Source organism: Lithobates pipiens, unplaced genomic scaffold, assembly GCF_037356315.1.
Source record: "Lithobates pipiens isolate NorthernLeopardFrog02 unplaced genomic scaffold, aLitPip1_a1.2 Scaffold_16, whole genome shotgun sequence".
In the NCBI taxonomy this organism is placed as follows: Eukaryota; Metazoa; Chordata; class Amphibia; order Anura; family Ranidae; genus Lithobates; species Lithobates pipiens.
This window is the reverse complement of record NW_027507748.1, coordinates 499,124,094-499,142,604: the sequence shown is the minus strand read 5'-3', so window position 1 is coordinate 499,142,604 and position 18,511 is coordinate 499,124,094. Positions and strand designations below refer to the sequence as shown.

The 18,511-nt window shown below is 40.6% G+C and overlaps 1 protein-coding gene across 1 annotated transcript; it reads right to left on the bottom strand.

Moving 5' to 3' along the window:
- Nucleotides 1–13,511: 13,511 nt before the first annotated feature.
- KCTD12 (potassium channel tetramerization domain containing 12) lies at nucleotides 13,512–17,887 on the bottom strand. Its single transcript, XM_077483098.1, has one exon. It carries the CDS (start codon nucleotides 17,638–17,640, stop codon nucleotides 16,666–16,668), a length of 975 nt encoding a protein of 324 aa, XP_077339224.1. The 5' UTR covers nucleotides 17,641–17,887; the 3' UTR covers nucleotides 13,512–16,665.
- Nucleotides 17,888–18,511: the final 624 nt, after the last annotated feature.

The following is an 18,511-nucleotide window of genomic DNA, read 5'->3' as shown; positions in this document are numbered from 1 at the left end:
CACACTGGGGCGTTTTTCAGGCGTTTTTCAGGCGCTTCAGCGTTAAAAAAAGCGCCTGTAAAGCGATTGAAAGAAGCCTCATCTGCAGTCCCAATGTGAAAGCCCAAGTGCTTTAATAGCCCTTTCACAATGTCAGCACCCGAAAAACGCTCGTAAAGCGCCGCTTAAACTAGCAGCGCTTTACCAGCATTTTTCGAGCATTATTGGGGCGCTTTTAACCCCTGCTAGTGGCCAAATAAAGGGTTAAAAGCGCCCACAAAACGCTGCTGCCAATAGCGTTTTTCAGGCGCTTTTCAGGCATTTTACAGCCGCTTCCCATTGATTTCAATGGGAAGGGGCGCTTTAGGAGCGTTGTATTCACCGCTCCAAAAGCGCTGCAAAGAAGCTGCTTGCAGGACTTTTTTTGACGCCCTGCCAGCGCAGCGCCTCAGTGTGAAAGCACTCGGGCTTTTACATTGGGATTGCAGTTGAAGCTTCTTTCAGGCGCTTTTTTTAACGCTAAAGCGCCTGAAAAACGCCCCAGTGTGAAAGGGATCTCAGTGTGAAAGCACTCGGGCTTTTACATTGGGATTGCAGTTGCGGCTTCTTTCAGGCGCTTTTTTTAACGCTAAAGCGCATTAAAAACGCCTGAAAAATGTCCCAGTGTGAAAGGGGTCTTATTGTGCAGCATTACAACCTTGGGCACCGTGCAGGCCAGCCACTGACATCCTAAAATCCAAAGATGTCATCAGTTGGTAAGGAGGACGTCGGGCACCTGTGCAGCATCCTTGTTTGCCCCTCTTCATTAGCACTGGGGTCACGTTAGCAGGACGAGGGAGAAGAGAAACGCTGGAATGCTAGTCAATACCAGTGTGCAAAGGGGTATGTGCTTTGTAAGAATAAATCACCTCTAATGCTGGGTGTCCTACACCTGTAGATGCTGGTACAGTATGTAAAACTATTAATTAATTTTTTTACAGTTTAGAGCGGGGTGTTTCAAGATCATTTGCATCATTTTGAAAAAATATAAAGAACTTTCATTTGATTTTCTGCACACAGTAGATATAAAGCCAAAACTTTGTCGGAGCCTACCTTATTGAAGAATTTCATTATAATAATTAGGGACTACCTAACAACCAGCAAGTGTTCAGACACTTGTGTTATGTGTGACCTGCTTGGCTTCTCCTCTAGAAAAAGACCAGCGTCTGTCCATATTGTGCAATGTGTGAGGGCACAGTGGGCCCCACCTTCCTTGGGGCCTATGTACACTACACATATTCAACTTAAGGAGGATACACCACTGTATTCATATTATGTGGTCCAAAGGATCCTTTACCAATAGGGATAAGTGAATCTGCCTGGATTTGGTCTGCTAACATATCACAAATCTCACGTGAAATTCAAAGTTCACAAACCCCATTGAAACCTATGGGGACAAATCCAGTGCTATTGTCAAACAAAATGCATTGCAAGCCAGACACTGACATGGGAGAATATACCAATATCACAATTTTAAAAATGACTTAATGAATGAATTAAAAATATAGCATCTCCCTTTATACAGAACTGTCATCCCTCCCTAACAAAATGATCGCTATATGGCCATCCTTTCATTGTGAGGACTGGGATATATATTCTTTCAAATTATTGTAACTTAGATGACCAGAACAAAAGCACCGAATTATAGTTTTTTTTTCTTATTTCTGACAGAGAACCAATGAAATTTTCATCCAAAAGTTTGCTATTTGTGAATTTTCTGAACTCATTGTAACAGCGAACCCAAACCTCATCCCTATTTACCAGTACATAGGAAAGCAACCTTATCTAACCAGGCGGATAAGACATATGCAACTCCATCTCCTACTCCAACACTTGAGCTACCAAAATGACAGCACCCTTTACTTCCCTCTATGCTGAAGAACTTCCAGTTTGTATGCCTATTGTGCTTGGAAGGTGTATCTGGAAAAGGTATGCATTGTATATGTATTCCAGCATCCATGCCGGATGCACTAGTCAGTTATACAGTGTAGTGGAACACTTATATAAAGGGTATGCACTAGGCATGGAAGTGAACATAGTAGAGTGTTATTCTGACAGCCGGCCACACTGCACAGTAAAAATATTTAGGAATTCATTCACACAAGTGCACTGCTATTAATTCAACATGGTACCCCAACACCCCTTCTTATAGCACTTGTGTTGTAGTTAAGCACAATGCTTCATGCATGATCTTTGGTGCTTTGCAATGTGTTACGCAGCCCATTCAAATGAATGATTTGCTGTAATGTAATGCAGATGCAAGTAACATTTTTTTTTTTTTTTTTTTTTTAAAAAGCCCATGGCGTGCAAACACACCCAAAAAACTTCCACCCGGTGCATAAAAAAAGTGCACACACATAAAGAGTGACACACTAAAAAGTGCAGACGGGTGCCTGATGTCCTCCAAAAGAAGGACCATACCCTGATCCCCCGGGGCGTTAGGCTCCAGACAGGGACTGAGGTACCAGACTCAACAAGTGGGCCCTGGACGAAACCGGAAGCCCTCCTTTCCCCGGGAGGACTGCCGAAACAGAACCTCCTAGGTACTTGGTACTGTGGGGGCTTCCCCGAAGGTAGACCCCCCTCATGGAGATTGGACCAAGCCAGAAGGCCTATGTCCGCTCTCCCACAAGACGTTCAGGATTGGTCCGAGGACCGACACCCTACTAATCAAACGTGAAGTGACAAACAGTGACAAACACACACAAATAAAATAAATAAAAAGTGAGGAAGGGATAGTGAAGAGGAGAGTGAAAAGTGACCATTGTGCAATACAATGGCCGGCCCTCCGGCCAGGAATCAAAAATTCCTCTGGTCCTAGCCAAAAGGCCGGGCCCTAGAGGCAGGTGTGAAAAAGCGTGTAAATGGTGACGTGACCTAGGTGCCTAAATCAAAGTGCGGGACGCACAGTGAAAGAAGGCACCCCTGGACTGCCACTCCAGGGGCACATCACCATGGGCTTTCCAACAAAAGCATCCCTGGCCCCCCAGCCCAGACCACAACAGCCCCCACCCTAATCAGGAAGGTATGGAGATCCAGGAGCTTAGTGAGACCCTTTACCATCAGGTCCACCCTCACTCCCATCACTCCTACCTAATTACATTCGGGGCGTACTGGCCGCTCCCCCCACACTCCAAAAGGGGAACAAGTGTTCCAGTCCCGAAAAACTGACCGGAGCTAAAGCTGCCACAATCCAGGCCAAAAGGCCAGGGTCCCCTCCCCTGGCTTCGACCAGTGGTTCTCCATCCCCATCAGAAGGCTTCCCGAACCGGCTACAAACCAGTCCGGGTCACCTTTACACCAACAGGCTTTGCATAGCAACCGCCACCCCTGCTCCACCTCGCCATAGAGCAGGGACGGTAAACAAGCGCCACCTATTGGCAACTGATAAGAACAGATACTACACTTGATCTTAGCCAAAAGGCAAGTAACATATATGCACATAATGTACTGTATCAGATTAGGCTGGTGTTAATGGGCCCCTAAGTTGATAAGCTATAACTGGCTAAATACATGAGATAAAAGGCTAAGAGAGAACCTATAATAAAACATATCTCCTTAATTTAGTATGTCATCCATGCAAATTTTACTGTGAAAGTGTGGAGTATGTGTTACATCTGAAAAGAAGTGGAAATCCAGTCTGAAAAGTGACTATGTGCATTTTGTACATGGCTCGATTGTTGAGAGTTTAAATGTTCAACATGTCCAACATTAGGAAACCTATTTGTTTTGTCTGCCATAGAATTATTTTTCGACTCTCTTTCTACTCCATAGTAATCAGTCTACAAGGTGTTCTTGAAAATAACAACTAGCATGGACATACTGTACATCAATCTATTGCTAATTATTCAATCTGAAAACTGAACCAAGTTGTTAATATCTGATAAAAAGTCATCTTTGGGCAATTTTTTTTTTTCATTTTGAATAGCGTAAGCCCCTTGTCAGAATTTTTTTTCGCCATCTGTGTTCCATTGCAGAGATTTCCTTTCACTTTCAGTCCCATAGCCAAACAGGAATGGCGAAGAAATCCCTGCAAATTAAAGCAGTTGTGTACCCATTTTTTTTTATTTGACCTACAGGTAAGCATTGCATGCAGCTGCTGACTTCATCGACACATATACTCTGACGCCGGACCTTGCCGGAAAGAAGTCTCCCGTGCACGCGTGCGGGAGTGACGACATTGCGGCTCCGGCCACTCACAGCGCCGGAACCGCGATACCCGGAAGACACGACAAGGGAAAATGTCAGCTCCCTCAGCATGGACCAAGATCACCTGCTTACGCCTCATTCTAAGGTAAGTATTTCATAATGAGCTAGTGTGTGGTGCATACTAGCTCATTATGCCTTTTCCCTTACAGGTTAAAAAAAAAAAATCTGTGGGTTTACTTCCACTTTAAGGAAATTCCTTGGGGACCCCCAGGTCACCAGAACGAGTGTCCCGATTGGGATTTTCTTTTACTTTCACTTTCAATGTTAAACAGGACAAATAGAGAGGGTAAATCTCCCTAACGGGGACACAGACAATAATAAAAACTTCCAGGTGTTCTGATCCCTCTCCACTCTATCCAAAGCTAAAAAAAAAAAAGTTTTTGCCTTTAGTTGTACTTTAACCACTTAAGGGCTGGAAGGATTTGCCCTCTTAATGACCAGGCCATTTTTTGCAACACAGCACTGCGTCAATTTACTGACAATTGCGTGGTCGTGCGACGTTGTACCCAAATAAAATGTAAGTCCTTTTTTTCCCCACAAATAGAGCTTTCTTTTGGTGGCATTTGATCACCTTTGCGGTGTTTATTTTTTGTGCTATCAACAAAAAAAGAGTGACAATATTGAAAAAAAATATTTTCATCAGTTTAGGCCAATATGTATTCTTTTACATATTTTTGGTAACAAATAAACAAAAAAAAACGCAATACGCGTATATTGATTGGTTTGCGCAAAACTTATAACATCTATCAGATAGGGGATAGATTTATGCCATTTTTATTTTTTTATTTTTTTACTAGTAATGGCAGCAAGCTGTTTTTTTTAGCGGGAAGGTGACATTGCAGCAGACAGATCGGACACTTTTGACATTTTTTTGTATCCATTGACATTTATACAGCAATCAGGGCTAAAAACAGCCACTGATTACTGTATAAATGTCACTGGCAGGGAAGGGGGTGATCATTAGGGGGTGATCAAGGGGGTAAAGTGTTCCCAAGGGAGGTGTTGCTAACTGTGGGGGGGGGGGAGTGTACTGACTAGAGGAAGAGAGAGATCGCTGTTACTGATCACTAGGAATGGCAGATCTCTCTCTAATCCCCTGTCAGAACGGATTTCTCTGTTTCATTGACAGATCCCCATTCTGGCTCTCTGAGGAGTGATCGTGGGTGGTTGGCAGACATAGCGGCCACCGGCCATGAGCATCGGCTCTGGTGTTGCACCAAGGGCGCCCCCTATAGCTTCTTAAAATGGATGACGTATAATGACAGCGATTCACGCAGCCTTGCCAACCTGCCGCAGTACAACTGCAGTGGCTGGTTGGCAAGTAGTTAAAGTGGAGTTCCAACCAAAAATGGAACTTCCGCTTTAAGGGAAATTACCCCCTGACATGCCATATTTGGCATGTAATTTTTTTGGGGGGGAGCAGGTACCCTCTTTCCAGAGGGTCCCAGCTCTCACTTCCTCCCAGCGCACCGCGGCACAGGAAGGGAGATCGCCTCTCCCCCTCCCTCTCAGCAATCATCTGGGACACATCACAGGTCCCAGATGATTGCCCGGGCAGTCACGTCGCACAGTGCGGCTTGTGCATATGCAGTGGGTGACCGACTGTAAAGCCACAGCCAGGTGCCCACACTTATAATGCCGGCGCCGCAGAGAGGAGGGGGAGATGAGTGGGGTTTCACTCCCCCGTATCACTGGACTCTGGGACAGGTAAGTGTCCGATTATTAAAAGTCAACAGCTGCAGTATTTGTAGCTGCTGACTTAGTTTTTTTTTTAGCAAAACTCTGCTTTAAAAAGGAACTGCAGTCTGCTCACATAATTTGTAATAAAAACATCTTTGCCATTTTGAATCTTCCCTCCAACCTCTTTGCATATTATTTTATATATACTGTGATTCTGTACTTGCCAAATATGCTGCAACAATCTCCCTCCACTAAGTCTGTCTGCAGCCATTTTAACTGTGGCAGCTGAAGCTGCTGCCTGTTCACTTCCTGGATTTACACAGAGGTACACCTCCAGCTCTGCAGCCCTGCAGCTTTCGTTGGTCCTCTTATGACTCATCCCCCCCTTTCCTCCCTGGCAAACTCTCACGAGAGTGAGAGAGAGAGAGCTGTGTCATAAGCCTAGGCTAATGGCCACACAAGAAACAGAAAGTGGGTTGTATAACCACTTAAGGACCGCCGTATTGCCATTGTACGTCAGCACAATGGCACAGGCAGGCACAATCACGTACATCTACGTGATTGCCTTCCAGCGGGTGGGGGGTCCGATCGGACCCCCTCCCGCTGTTTACGGCGGTCCGATTCGGTCCAGGAGCGCTCCGTGATGAGGGGATGGCCGTTGGTTTTCGGCCACCCCCTCTGGATCGCTCCTGGCCAATGAGAAGCTTCCTCCCCTGTGTATTGTTTACACAGGAAGGAGGAAGTGATGTCATTCTCCTCGGGGCGGTCTTTTTGACCGGACTACGAGGAGAAGAGTAAAAGTAAGTGTGCACCAACACTACACTGACATGTAGGTACACACAGGCACACAAACCCCCCCCCCGATCCCCCCCCCCCGCCCCCCCCCCCCCCCCAGTCACAGTGTCACTGATTGCATTGATCATTTCTTTACTGATCAATGCATTCAGTGTCAGTTGTGACAGTAAAAACTGCCAGGACAGTTAGTGTTAGGTCCAGGGTAGCCCCCTATCACCCCCCAATAAAGATTTAACCCCCTGATTGCCCCTAGAGTTAACCCTTTCACCCCCTTTTGCCAGTGTCACTAAGCGATCATTTTTCTGATCGCTGCATGTGTCGCTAGGTAGCTATTTATTTTTTTAGGTTCACCGCCAGGTTTTTATATCGCTAGGTACCCCGATATACTACCCAATAATGGTTTTAACCCCCAGATTGCCGCTAGTTAACCCTTTCACCCCCTTTTGCCAGTGTCACTAAGCGATCGTTTTTCTGATCGCTGCATTAGTGTCGCTACAGTCGCTAGGTAGCTAGTTATTTTTTTAGGTTCACCGCCAGGTTTTTATAGCGCTAGGTACCCCGATATACTACCCAATAATGGTTTTAACCCCCTGATTGCCGCTAGTTAACCCTTTCACCCCCTTTTGCCAGTGTCACTAAGCGATCATTTTTCTGATCGCTGCATGTGTCGCTAGGTAGCTAGTTATTTTTTTAGGTTCACCGCCAGGTTTTTATATCGCTAGGTACCCCGATATACTACCCAATAATGGTTTTAACCCCCTGATTGCCGCTAGTTAACCCTTTCACCCCCTTTTGCCAGTGTCACTAAGCGATCGTTTTTCTGATCGCTGCATTAGTGTCGCTACAGTCGCTAGGTAGCTAGTTATTTTTTTAGGTTCACCGCCAGGTTTTTATAGCGCTAGGTACCCCGATATACTACCCAATAATGGTTTTAACCCCCTGATTTCCGCTAGTTAACCCTTTCACCCCCTTTTGCCAGTGTCACTAAGCGATAATTTTTCTGAACGCTGCATCAGTGTCGCTAGTGTCGCTAGGTAGCTAGTTATTTTTTTAGGTTCACCGCCAGGTTTTTATAGAGCTAGGTACCCCGATATACTACCCAATAATGGTTTTAACCCCCTGATTGCTGCTAGTTAACCCTTTCACCCCCTTTCACCAGCGATCACAGTATAAGTGTCACTGGTGACGCTGGTTAGCCAGTTAGTTATTTAGGTTCCCCGTCAGGTTTTTATATAGCGCCAGGGACCCCCATATACTACCTAATAAAAATTTGAACCCCCTGATTGCCCCTAGTTAACCCTTTCACCACTGATCACCGTATAAGTGGTTAGTTTGTTTTTTATAGCATTTTATATTCAAATCCGGAAGGCAGTGCTTGGTTTTCGGGGTCCCGTACGCGGCTAGGCTCCCAAAAAGTCCCCCACATGTGGTATCCCCGTACTCGGGAGAAGCAGCAGAATTTATTTTGGGGTGTAATTTGACTTCTGCCCATAGCATGTGTGAGCAATATATCATTTAGTGACAACTTTGTGCAAAAAAAAAAAAGTTTGTAATATTCCCGCAACTTTTGGCAAAATATAAAATAGTCCATGGACTCAACATGCCTCTCAGTAAATAGCTTGGGGTGTCTACTTTCCAAAATGGGGTCATTTGGGGGGGTTTTGTGCTATTTTGGCATTTTATGGCCTTCGAAACTGTGATAGGTAGTGAGGAGTTAAATCAAAAATTTGCACCCTTAGAAATCCTGAAGGTGGTGATTGGTTTTCGGGGTGCCGTGCGCGACTAGACTCCCAAAAAGTCCCACACATGTGGTATCCCCGTACTCGGGAGAAGCAGCAGAATGTATTTTGGGGTGTCATTTCACATATGCCCATAGCATGTGTGAGCAATATATCATTTAGTGACAACTTGGTGCAAAAAAAAAAAAGTTTGTAATATTCCCGCAACTTGTGGCAAAATATAAAATATTCCATGGACTCAACATGCCTCTCAGTAAATAGCTTGGGGTGTCTACTTTCCAAAATGGGGTCATTTTGGGGGGTTTTGTGCTATTTTGGCATTTTATGGCCTTCGAAACTGTGATAGGTAGTGAGGAGTTAAATCAAAAATTTGCACCCTTAGAAATCCTGAAGGTGGTGATTGGTTTTCGGGGTGCCGTGCACGACTAGACTCCCAAAAAGTCCCACACACGTGGTATCCCCATACTCGGGAGAAGTAGCGGAATATATTTTGGGGTGCAATTCCACATATAACCATGGCATGTGTGAGCAATATATCATTTAGTGACAACTTTTTGTAAAAAAAAATTTTTTTTTTTTTTGTCATTATTCAATCCCTTAGGACAAAAAAAATAAATATTCAATGGGCTCAACATACCCATCAGCAATTTCCTTGGGGTGTCTACTTTCCAAAATGGGGTCATTTGGGGGGGATTTGTACTGCCCTGCCATTTTAGCACCTCAAGAAATGAGATCGGCAGTCATAAATTAAAAGCTGTGTAAATTCCAGAAAATGTACTCTAGTTTGTAGACGCTATAACTTTTGCGCAAACCAAAAAATATACGCTTATTGACATTTTTTTTACTAAAGACATGTGGCTGAATAAATTTTGCCCTCAATGTATGACTAAAATTTTGTTTATTCGATTTTTCTTATAACAAAAAGAAGAAAATATATTTTTTTTTCAAAATTTTCGCTCTTTTTCCATTTATATCGCAAAAATTAAAAATCGCAGAGGCAATCAAATACCATCAAAAGAAAGCTATATTTGTGGGAAGAAAAGGACGCAAATTTCGTTTGGGTGCAATATTGCATGACCGCGCAATTACCAGTTAAAGCAGCGCAGTGCGAAATTGCAAAAAGACCTCTGGTCCTTAAGGTGTTTATTGGTCCGGAGCTGAAGTGGATAAGGTATTTACTGGCAGAAAAACAATGTTTTACTATCCAAAGTTAAAACAAGAGTTTAAAACAAGAATGGCAGAAGATTTAAAAGATGGAAAGTAGGAAAAATTACTGAAGGTCTGCTTTAATAAACTGAATGAAAACAATAAAATCAAGTACAAGTGACCTTGTATAATTGTACAAATACTATTCACTACAAGCTGAATTCAAGTAGCTAGCAGCATCCTCCATAAAGTGGCGCAAACCTAAAGCGCTGGTCATTTTTGCGGTGCTTTAGCAGCGGGATTTTTTTTAAGGTTATGTGACAGTGTGACCTTAAATAAATTTTAAAAAGACCCGTTTTGCAGTGCTTTCAAACCGCGTTTAAGGCGCTTTGGAAGCGCTGCCCATTCATTTCAATAGGCAGGGTTGTTTTGGGAGCACTATTAATAGTGCTATGACTTCCCCCTCCAATCGTCCGTTAGGAGCCAGCTAGCATAAACAGCAAGAGGTGATGATATGTAAGGAGAGAAAAAGCCCAAATAGTCTAGACTCTAGAGTGTCTCTTTTAAGCTTATTTATTTGGTAAAAAAAAAAGAGGGTTTCAGCAGCTACATAAAAAACACTGGATAGTAGATTCCAGTTCAGAGTAAACACAGAGTAGTACTTGCAAGTAAAAAAGTCCATACAGGTCCATAAGATCAAATCACGCATGCGCAGAGCGTGTGTACGTAGCATATGCACACACTCTCTGCGCATGCCCGATTTGATCTTTTTGTTTGCACAATTTATTTGATACAGGATATTTGTGTACGGGCTTATTCCTTAAACCAGGGATCTGCAATTAGCGGACCTCCAGCTGCTGCAAAACTGCAAGTCCCATCATGCCTCTGCCTCTGGGTGTCATGCTTATTGCTGTCAGAGTCTTGCTATGCCTCATGGGACTTGAAGTTCTGCAACAGCTGGAGGTCCGCTAATTGCATATCCCTGGCTTAAACTAACCCAGCATTGCACTTTGTTGTTTGGATTGTTTTTGGTGCCCGGTATCAGGGTTATAGTGCACAGCTGCAAGGCATTTCATTAATTTATTTTTCATTACCTAATTAGTATATCATTTCATTCACCTAGCACAGATATTAATATTTTTTATTTTTATACATTTGTTTGTCTAATGTCGAAAGGATATTTTGGAAACTATGAAACTATGAAACTATCTGCAGCTGCAGCCACTGATCAGTGTCAGAATACAATGTCGCAATAGGGGGGATTCCTCCGTCCACCTCATTTAACAGTGCATTAATAGTATTTGGCCAGCTTTAGCCACAACCAAAATGTATGATAAGAACAATGTGGAAGTAGAATGTATACTCTGCAAATAGAAATACAATCATATGTTATAGGAAACATTTTGAAATAATAATTATGCCTAATGCCTAATACCCTTAAAAAAATTACCCTTTGCTTCTTCCTGAAAAATGTCAGTGCATTTCCTAGTATGTGAGGGTGCCTAGGCATCCCTGTGCCTCCATTCTTATAGCAGTATATCTGCATTATGAGATCTAAGAACTGCTGCCTCTAACTGCTTGCTGAAGACTCAGACATGAGGAAGACTAAATCAGCTATAGGGGGACCAAAGGCAATATCAGTGACTAGTCCTTAGCCCTCTGCCTGCACAAGTTTGAGAGACTGTTTCCTTTTTAACTGACATTCTTGCATATTTTCACAAGATTGTCACCAGTAAGGAATGGCCATGTTGGCAAATATTTCACAACTGATTTAGTTTTGATAAATGATAGTCACCATAATGAAGTTAGCATTAGCCCTGATCACTTCATTCTGATTGCAACTCTAATGTTCAGTTTTTTTGCCAAAAACCACAATATGCAAGCAATGTGCAGAATTTGGAGAGTGCCTTTGGTGTGGGAACAGTGGTGTAGGCAGTTTAAGTCATGATTAGGCCAAGTTCTCAGTGTGCCAGGTACTAATGTTACTGTTAACTATTACGTTGGTTCTGGAGCTGTGATCAGCATAACCAATTAAAGGTTTCCATCAGTAGTTAAGCTGGCAATGGTTTTGTTGACCTGCATACAATGTAGGGGAAAGAGTTGAATGTTGTGTTAACCTGGCAAACATATGGTTATACCTCTAAAAAGAAGAAGTGGATGTTTTAGGGGTTTTTTTTACTTATTTTTTTTTTTACTTTTATATTCAGGAGGATTTTTTGTGTAGGCTTGGGTTTTCATATCGGACATAATAAAAAAGATAAAAAAGACACATTACTTGGGGTATTTGGGATCAGAGGCTCTCTTATTGTTTTATAAGCTACACAGAGTCTTTTCAGACACGCTATCTACCATTTGTCCATAATTAATCATAAAATCTTGCAATTATTTGCTCAATGTCAAAAAACTAAATCTTTTAGTGCTAGTTAGCTACATGGTCATAAGTATTTGTGATTAAAAGATGGAAAGATAGTCCTTCTTTAATGCTATAACATAACTCCAGACAGCTACTGCAGAATGAAATGGTTGGCCAGTAGTGTGCCATTTTTACAACAAAAATAAGGACTTTTGTGTCTCTATCAATTTTATAGAATTTACACGAAATTAGCTTTCAAATTAATTATCTTTTTCGCTTTGTTTGTAAATGAAACAGTTATGATCATGGTTACTTGATGTTATAAAGGGACAGCATTTTACATGTTGATGATATTTATTTTATAAATGTCACATGCACTATAAAGAGGAAATTGCGTAGGAAGCTATTTCTTGTTTTAAACCACACTCTGCATTCAATGTATCACTTTGGAGATCAGTATTCAATAAAAATGGCTGAGTAAGATTACCAATGATAGGTTTATTTAGACAGACAGAGCAAAGGATGGTGATTATATGCACATTCCAGAAACATATAACTACCATTCCGAAACCATCTTTCATTGATCTGGCTACAGATAAAAATCTGGAATTTGGTTGTTTGTTGCTATACCTCAATACACTTGGCACATCTATGCTGCCCTTTTGCACTGCTTGTTGAGATATTTGCTTTGTTTTACAAACATAACTGCATTAATGTAGTTGACATCTTTGCCAGTTGGTAACCACTCCCTAACAAAGGCCTACATGCATACAAGCAAACTATGAAACATATGTTGCCCCATTCCATTTGATAGATTTGCATTCAACATATATACATAAAATATATATATATATATATATATATATATATATATATATATTTCAGAATTGACATTACTCGACAAAGATAATGATAATGTAAAATAATCTAGCTAAAAAAATAAAAACTATCTAACAGTGGCAGCCAAAATTATATTACCTTTTGATTGGCAACAAAACATGCTTTGCATCTTTGAAAGAATGGGAAGATGAAGTGAATTCTTAAAGAGTGAATTGTATTGGAAATCAATAGAGCAGCATGATAAATTAAACAATATTTGGCATTTCTAGATTAACTCTAAGACCTGCAAATGCAAAAAGTGCTATTAAAGTAATTCAAATTATAGAATGAGTTGAATTGCCACTTACCCATAACCATATAAAAAGATATATACAACAACTGAGGAAAAGGGGTCTCCCCTCCCCCAATTCACATCTTCTCTTTTTCCTTTTTATAATACAAATATGTCTTTGACATTATTATAAATATGTCTTTGGATGCAAAACGTATTGTCTATAATAAAATGGAGGTTGTGCCATATGTTTGTTGTTAAGCCATACCCTTGGATTATAAAGGAACCCCTTATCTTCTGCAACCCCTAATAACATTCGGTTACCTTTTCTCATATTATTCTAGCAGGTGAACATATACTAACCTTCTGTAACTAACTGTAATTGTTAGAAAATTGCTTCCAAATATAACAAAAAAATAAAATAATATAATTAACGTAAATGAAGACAACAGGAAACAAATTTACTAAACATTGGAACTTTATTAAAATCAGCAACAGGACAGAAAAGTCACTTGTAGGATCTGCGTTATGTCAATTTGTAAAGCATATTATAACCCCACTGTTTATAGTTCAGACATATGTTTGTGCTAAAATTACTTTAACATTTATTAGTATGCACACAAAGATTATGCGGGATACTGTGCTATTATAGTATGCTTTCCAAAACAGCATGTAATATTTGAAGTGATATATTGAAAAGCTAATTTAGTATATCTCTAATATATACTTTATAATATATATATATATATATATCAAAGTTCTTAAGCTAAATATGTTACACTAGAGCACTAATATATGATTAGAAAACTAAATGATTCATTTAAAATGTTTTTATTCTATATTTATATACAAATATATCTTTCCCCTCTCTAGTGTCCTCAATGCAAGAGAATCATTTGCTATGATGAATTAAGTCAGTAGCCTGAGCTTAATTCTATTCACAATGTTGCAACATTGAATTCTGCAAACCAGTATTAATCACAGGAAATCATCATTGCTGAAAGGTGCTGTAACTTCAAAGCATATTTATTTTTATCTGTAAAGTATACAAAACTAATAGTGACCTGGACAAGGGGTAATATATTTTGTGAACATCTGGTCGTAGTAAATAGAGCACTCACATATGTCGGCATATTGGGCCTAGAGTGGGCAACTATACAACAGAACCTCGATCCCATTTAAGCTCAAGACTATGAGAAGCTGCAGCCTATATCACATAAGAACCATTAATATTATTTCAAGATTTTGATATACAGAGGTAATGGTAAAAATATTTTACACACTGTAGACTATATATAATTTAAATCACTTAAGCATTGGTTTTATTCAACTACTTGTAGCTGGAAGCAGTAGTGAAAATTACAGAAAGCAATGGTTCCCTTATAATTAAAAATACATGTGATGACATCTATGTTTAAAAGGTTGCTAAAAATGGCCTAGTTGAAGCAAAATAATGTATTTGCTATTATTGTTATTTTTTTGTTTTTATTGCTAGTCTGAAGTAATAATGCTTTGTAGTATAATAAAATAGAAATATGTTACATACACTAATGTCATCATTGAGATCATGTGACTGGTCTAACCATGGATAGTATGCATATAAATAAAATTAAAAAAAATATGACAAATGCCTGTACTGCTCAGCAGTTCCTTCCACAAATGAAGGGATGAGCTTTGAATTGTTTGCATTATAAATTTGATCTTATTGCAAGAAAGCAAAAACACATAAATTATTCAATCAATGCAATGGCAATCTTTGGTAAAGCCATGGTTGTCTGATCTGATTTAGGTGAGAAATGATATTTCATAGATTCATACTTGTCTGTGCGCTGTAGAATATTAATGACTGATTAGTGTATTATGCGCTTCTGCAGACACCAGAGAGCTTATCAAGGCAAGTTGAATGCATATCAAAAGCTGCTGCAGTAATAGAATTATAAATCATTTTTACTCCACTGCCTCTGTGTGTAGAGTGTGTGTCTGTGTGTGCCTGTGCCCTGTGACACTAGAGAAGCGTTATTCAGCCAGACGCACCTCAATGCACATACATTGATTAGACTTGTGCCTCTGCCTATTGACACTTTTGCCCCCTATGAAAAAAAAAAAACCTCATAATTCATTCAAAGAGAAATGCAGGGTCACAGATATTAATTGGAGATTCCAATCCACTAAATAAAACAGAAACGAGAGGAAGCAGAAGAATATATATCCTGTTCTGTACAGTAGGAATGCCCTTCATAAACCAAGTCGTACTCTCGATAATAATAACTGGATAGCATTTGAGCAGTATGAGCAAAAACATTCCATTTGAATTAAACTGAGAAATATGGCACACATTTCAAAAGGCAACTAATACGTTTTATGCACATCTAAGTTGTTTACTTAGAAAGGCCAAAAGCTATTCTGTAAATAAGCCCTTTAATTGATTTCCGAAAGTTATTAATCACAGAGCTTGTGTGCTAAGAACTCCTCAGAGCACTTCAAAATCAAAGCCAGCAAAGTATCAACAGAAATAGAAAAAAAAATCACTAAAACCCTTTTAACCCTTAAAATACCACTGCTGGCAAAAAAATTGTATTAAATTATGCTTTGAAAACATAGTTGATAGCATCCTTCATGAGAAATAATCTGTACCCACCAATCACAGCCTAAAAAAAAAAAAGGTAACTGACTGATTTATGATTGGTTGGCATTGGTTACTTCACATTATTGTTCATTGTGCTTGCTATGTAATAAGCCTTAAGATGTTGGATCAGATACATATGACAAAGCTAGTCATACTGTGTAGTATATTACATTTTCAGTGTTTTAGTACAATCGAAAAAGAATAAGCTTTTTTTGTGTTCATTCACTTTCACGTTAATGGCAGTGGTTTTCAGGTGTTAAAAGAATAGCGCAAACAACGCTTAAGATCACCGACTAACTACAAACAAATGAAGTAAAAAGAGTTTTTAGTTTAACAGTGGTTAAAAAGAAATGACACAATAGATTGGATGCTGTCAACATTCGAATGCAATCAGTCAGATGCTTAAGACTGCTATTTTTTTCTGGAGGAGAGCCAATTAGAGGGCAAAGGCTTCTTCCGAAATCTATGTCTTTCTCAACCACCTGCTATAAGCTAAGAAGCATTTGTTAGATATTTTACCCTCCCTCACATTCCTAAACAGATAGCTCTAACGCTGTCTTGATAAATTCCAGCACGAAGAAGGAGAAAAAAAATAAATAAATAAAAAATAACACCCACACAGAAATTAAAAAAGGGAAAGAGAGTGAACAAAAAAAGTGTGTGTGCTTGTGTATGTCTCCCCTATTGGCACAAGATTACTGATGCTGTGTAGCAGTACAAAACAGTTCACTTGCAACAGAATATTTCTCAATATATAAGGGAGATCTTACAGTAATTCACCACTTAGTTTACTGAATATTGTGCTGTCCAGGAAATGAATTCTTATTGACTTACAAAGAAAGAGTATGCATATGGTTATACCAATCTCACGTGTATATGTGCCTGAAAGCAGCATCATTTTTTATGGATTGGAGATCAGAAGGCGTACTATATATGGCAGAATGAGCTTGAAAATGTGTTTCCTGTGCATTTCAAATGCTTAAAAGGTTCAGTCTCTGCAGAAGACATATTCAGTGTAGCTGGTCCACACTTTGTCCTCACTCTGGTCATTGCTGGCAAATGCACATGTCCCTGTGGAACTGCATGCCACCATATGGAAGCCAGCTTCAGATAACTTGTCAAAAGCCTGCTCCAGAAAGTTAAACTTAAGGTAGTACCTGGATGTATACCTCTCGGGAGGTCTATCAGGATCCCGGCTTTCATTTAAGGTTTCGCCAAACACTTCTTTAGCCAGAGAGGTTTTGCCACAGACAGTGATGCGTGCAACTCTTCTGAATTTAGCATCAGCTTGTGCCTCCCGTCCTATGGTATAGGAACCTCTGTAGCCAACTGTTATATATCCAGATCTTCTGCCTTCAAGTGACTGGGAAGGAGTGAGGCGAGGGACTGAGGCAGGACTGCAAGAAGAGGATGCATTGAAACGATATGGATCTAAAGTAGGGGAGGGGACCCCAGCTACTGGAGATGGTGAGACTGGAATGCCTGCTGTGTCCAAATCAGAATCTTGACCTGCTGCTGGTGTGAGGAGCAAAGGAGGTTCTTCACCTCCTATGGAGCTGTCCTTACTGATTCGCAGAGGGTTCAGGCGTTTTACTAGCTCAGGCAACTGAAAGTGCTCAGCTTCTCTTTGTAGCCGACTTCTTTCTGGAAAGTAATCAGGCAGAACAAGCTGCAAGTCTCTCAAGTAATCCAAGATATAACGGAACAAGAAGCCATCCCGGTCAAGGAAGAAACGACCTTTGCTGTCCCTAGCCAATTCTCCCGGTTTCTGCTGGGAGAACATACGCCAGAGAAGGGAGTCCGGCACTGACACTAGTGTTGTGTGTCGAGTCACATAAACTTGTCCGCCAACATTTAGTTCCACTATTTCAGGGAACAAAACATCAGTGGACACGGCCACTGTGCAGATGCCTCCTCCGCCACCTCCATTGGGTAATCCACGTGCAGTGTCTGGCAAAGCCATGGCAGCTGGAAAGGAGTAAAAGTCTCAGTTATCCTACTCCCCAAAAAATGGTTTGAAAAGGAGATGAAAACCAAAGCAGAAGTCTAACTACATAAAGTACATCAGCTTTGAGTTTAGTGCTTTAGGTATCCGTCTCTGCAGGTTAGTTGCCGAGACTGCAAGATGCAGTGAAGGCAAAGAGCAGACTGGCTTGTTTCCCTGCTCTTCTTCTCCCTGTGTTTCTGATTGAGGAAGCTGGCAGGATCTGTGTTTTTATGTAGAATTGCACACTGGAGGCGTGGGAGGGAGGAGGGGAGGGGGTTACAGAAAGCACAGACACAGCTGATCACATACATAGAAAGGGGATGTGTGCAATTCAGAATTTTGCATGTTGTGCAGATGTAACCCTGATGTTTTCAGAGCAGGGAACGTGTACAGTTCTGCTGTTCTCTTACCCTTCTGGGCTCTGTTTTCTGTCTCTTGCTTATTAGCCAGGATAGTAAAAATAACTTGAAGTTTCAGGTATGAAATGGCCATTGTGTCTTCTGACTCAGAATACATAGCTTCCCACTCTCAGCTGTTCCTGTGGTCGTTAGATTAGAAATATGTCAATGCACAGTGTTATTTTCTCTGTCACGTCAGCTGCAGTAATGCTGACATATCACAAAGATCATCCACCTAACACCACCAAAATGCATGTCAAGTTATATTCTTCCAATTGATAGGACTGATCTGTACTCTTAATATTAATGAATGTTTTGTATGCAAATAAGGATGTGTACAGAGTCCTACACACAACATCACAATCAAAAAGAAAGACTATTTAAATGACAATGTATATAGAAAGAATAAACAAAATGAGATTTATTTACCACATAACATAATGTAAATC

Bases quoted from the DNA above. Each gene is read 5' to 3' on its own strand.
- KCTD12 (XM_077483098.1), bottom strand. From the start codon at position 17,640: ATGGCTTTGCCAGACACTGCACGTGGATTACCCAATGGAGGTGGCGGA.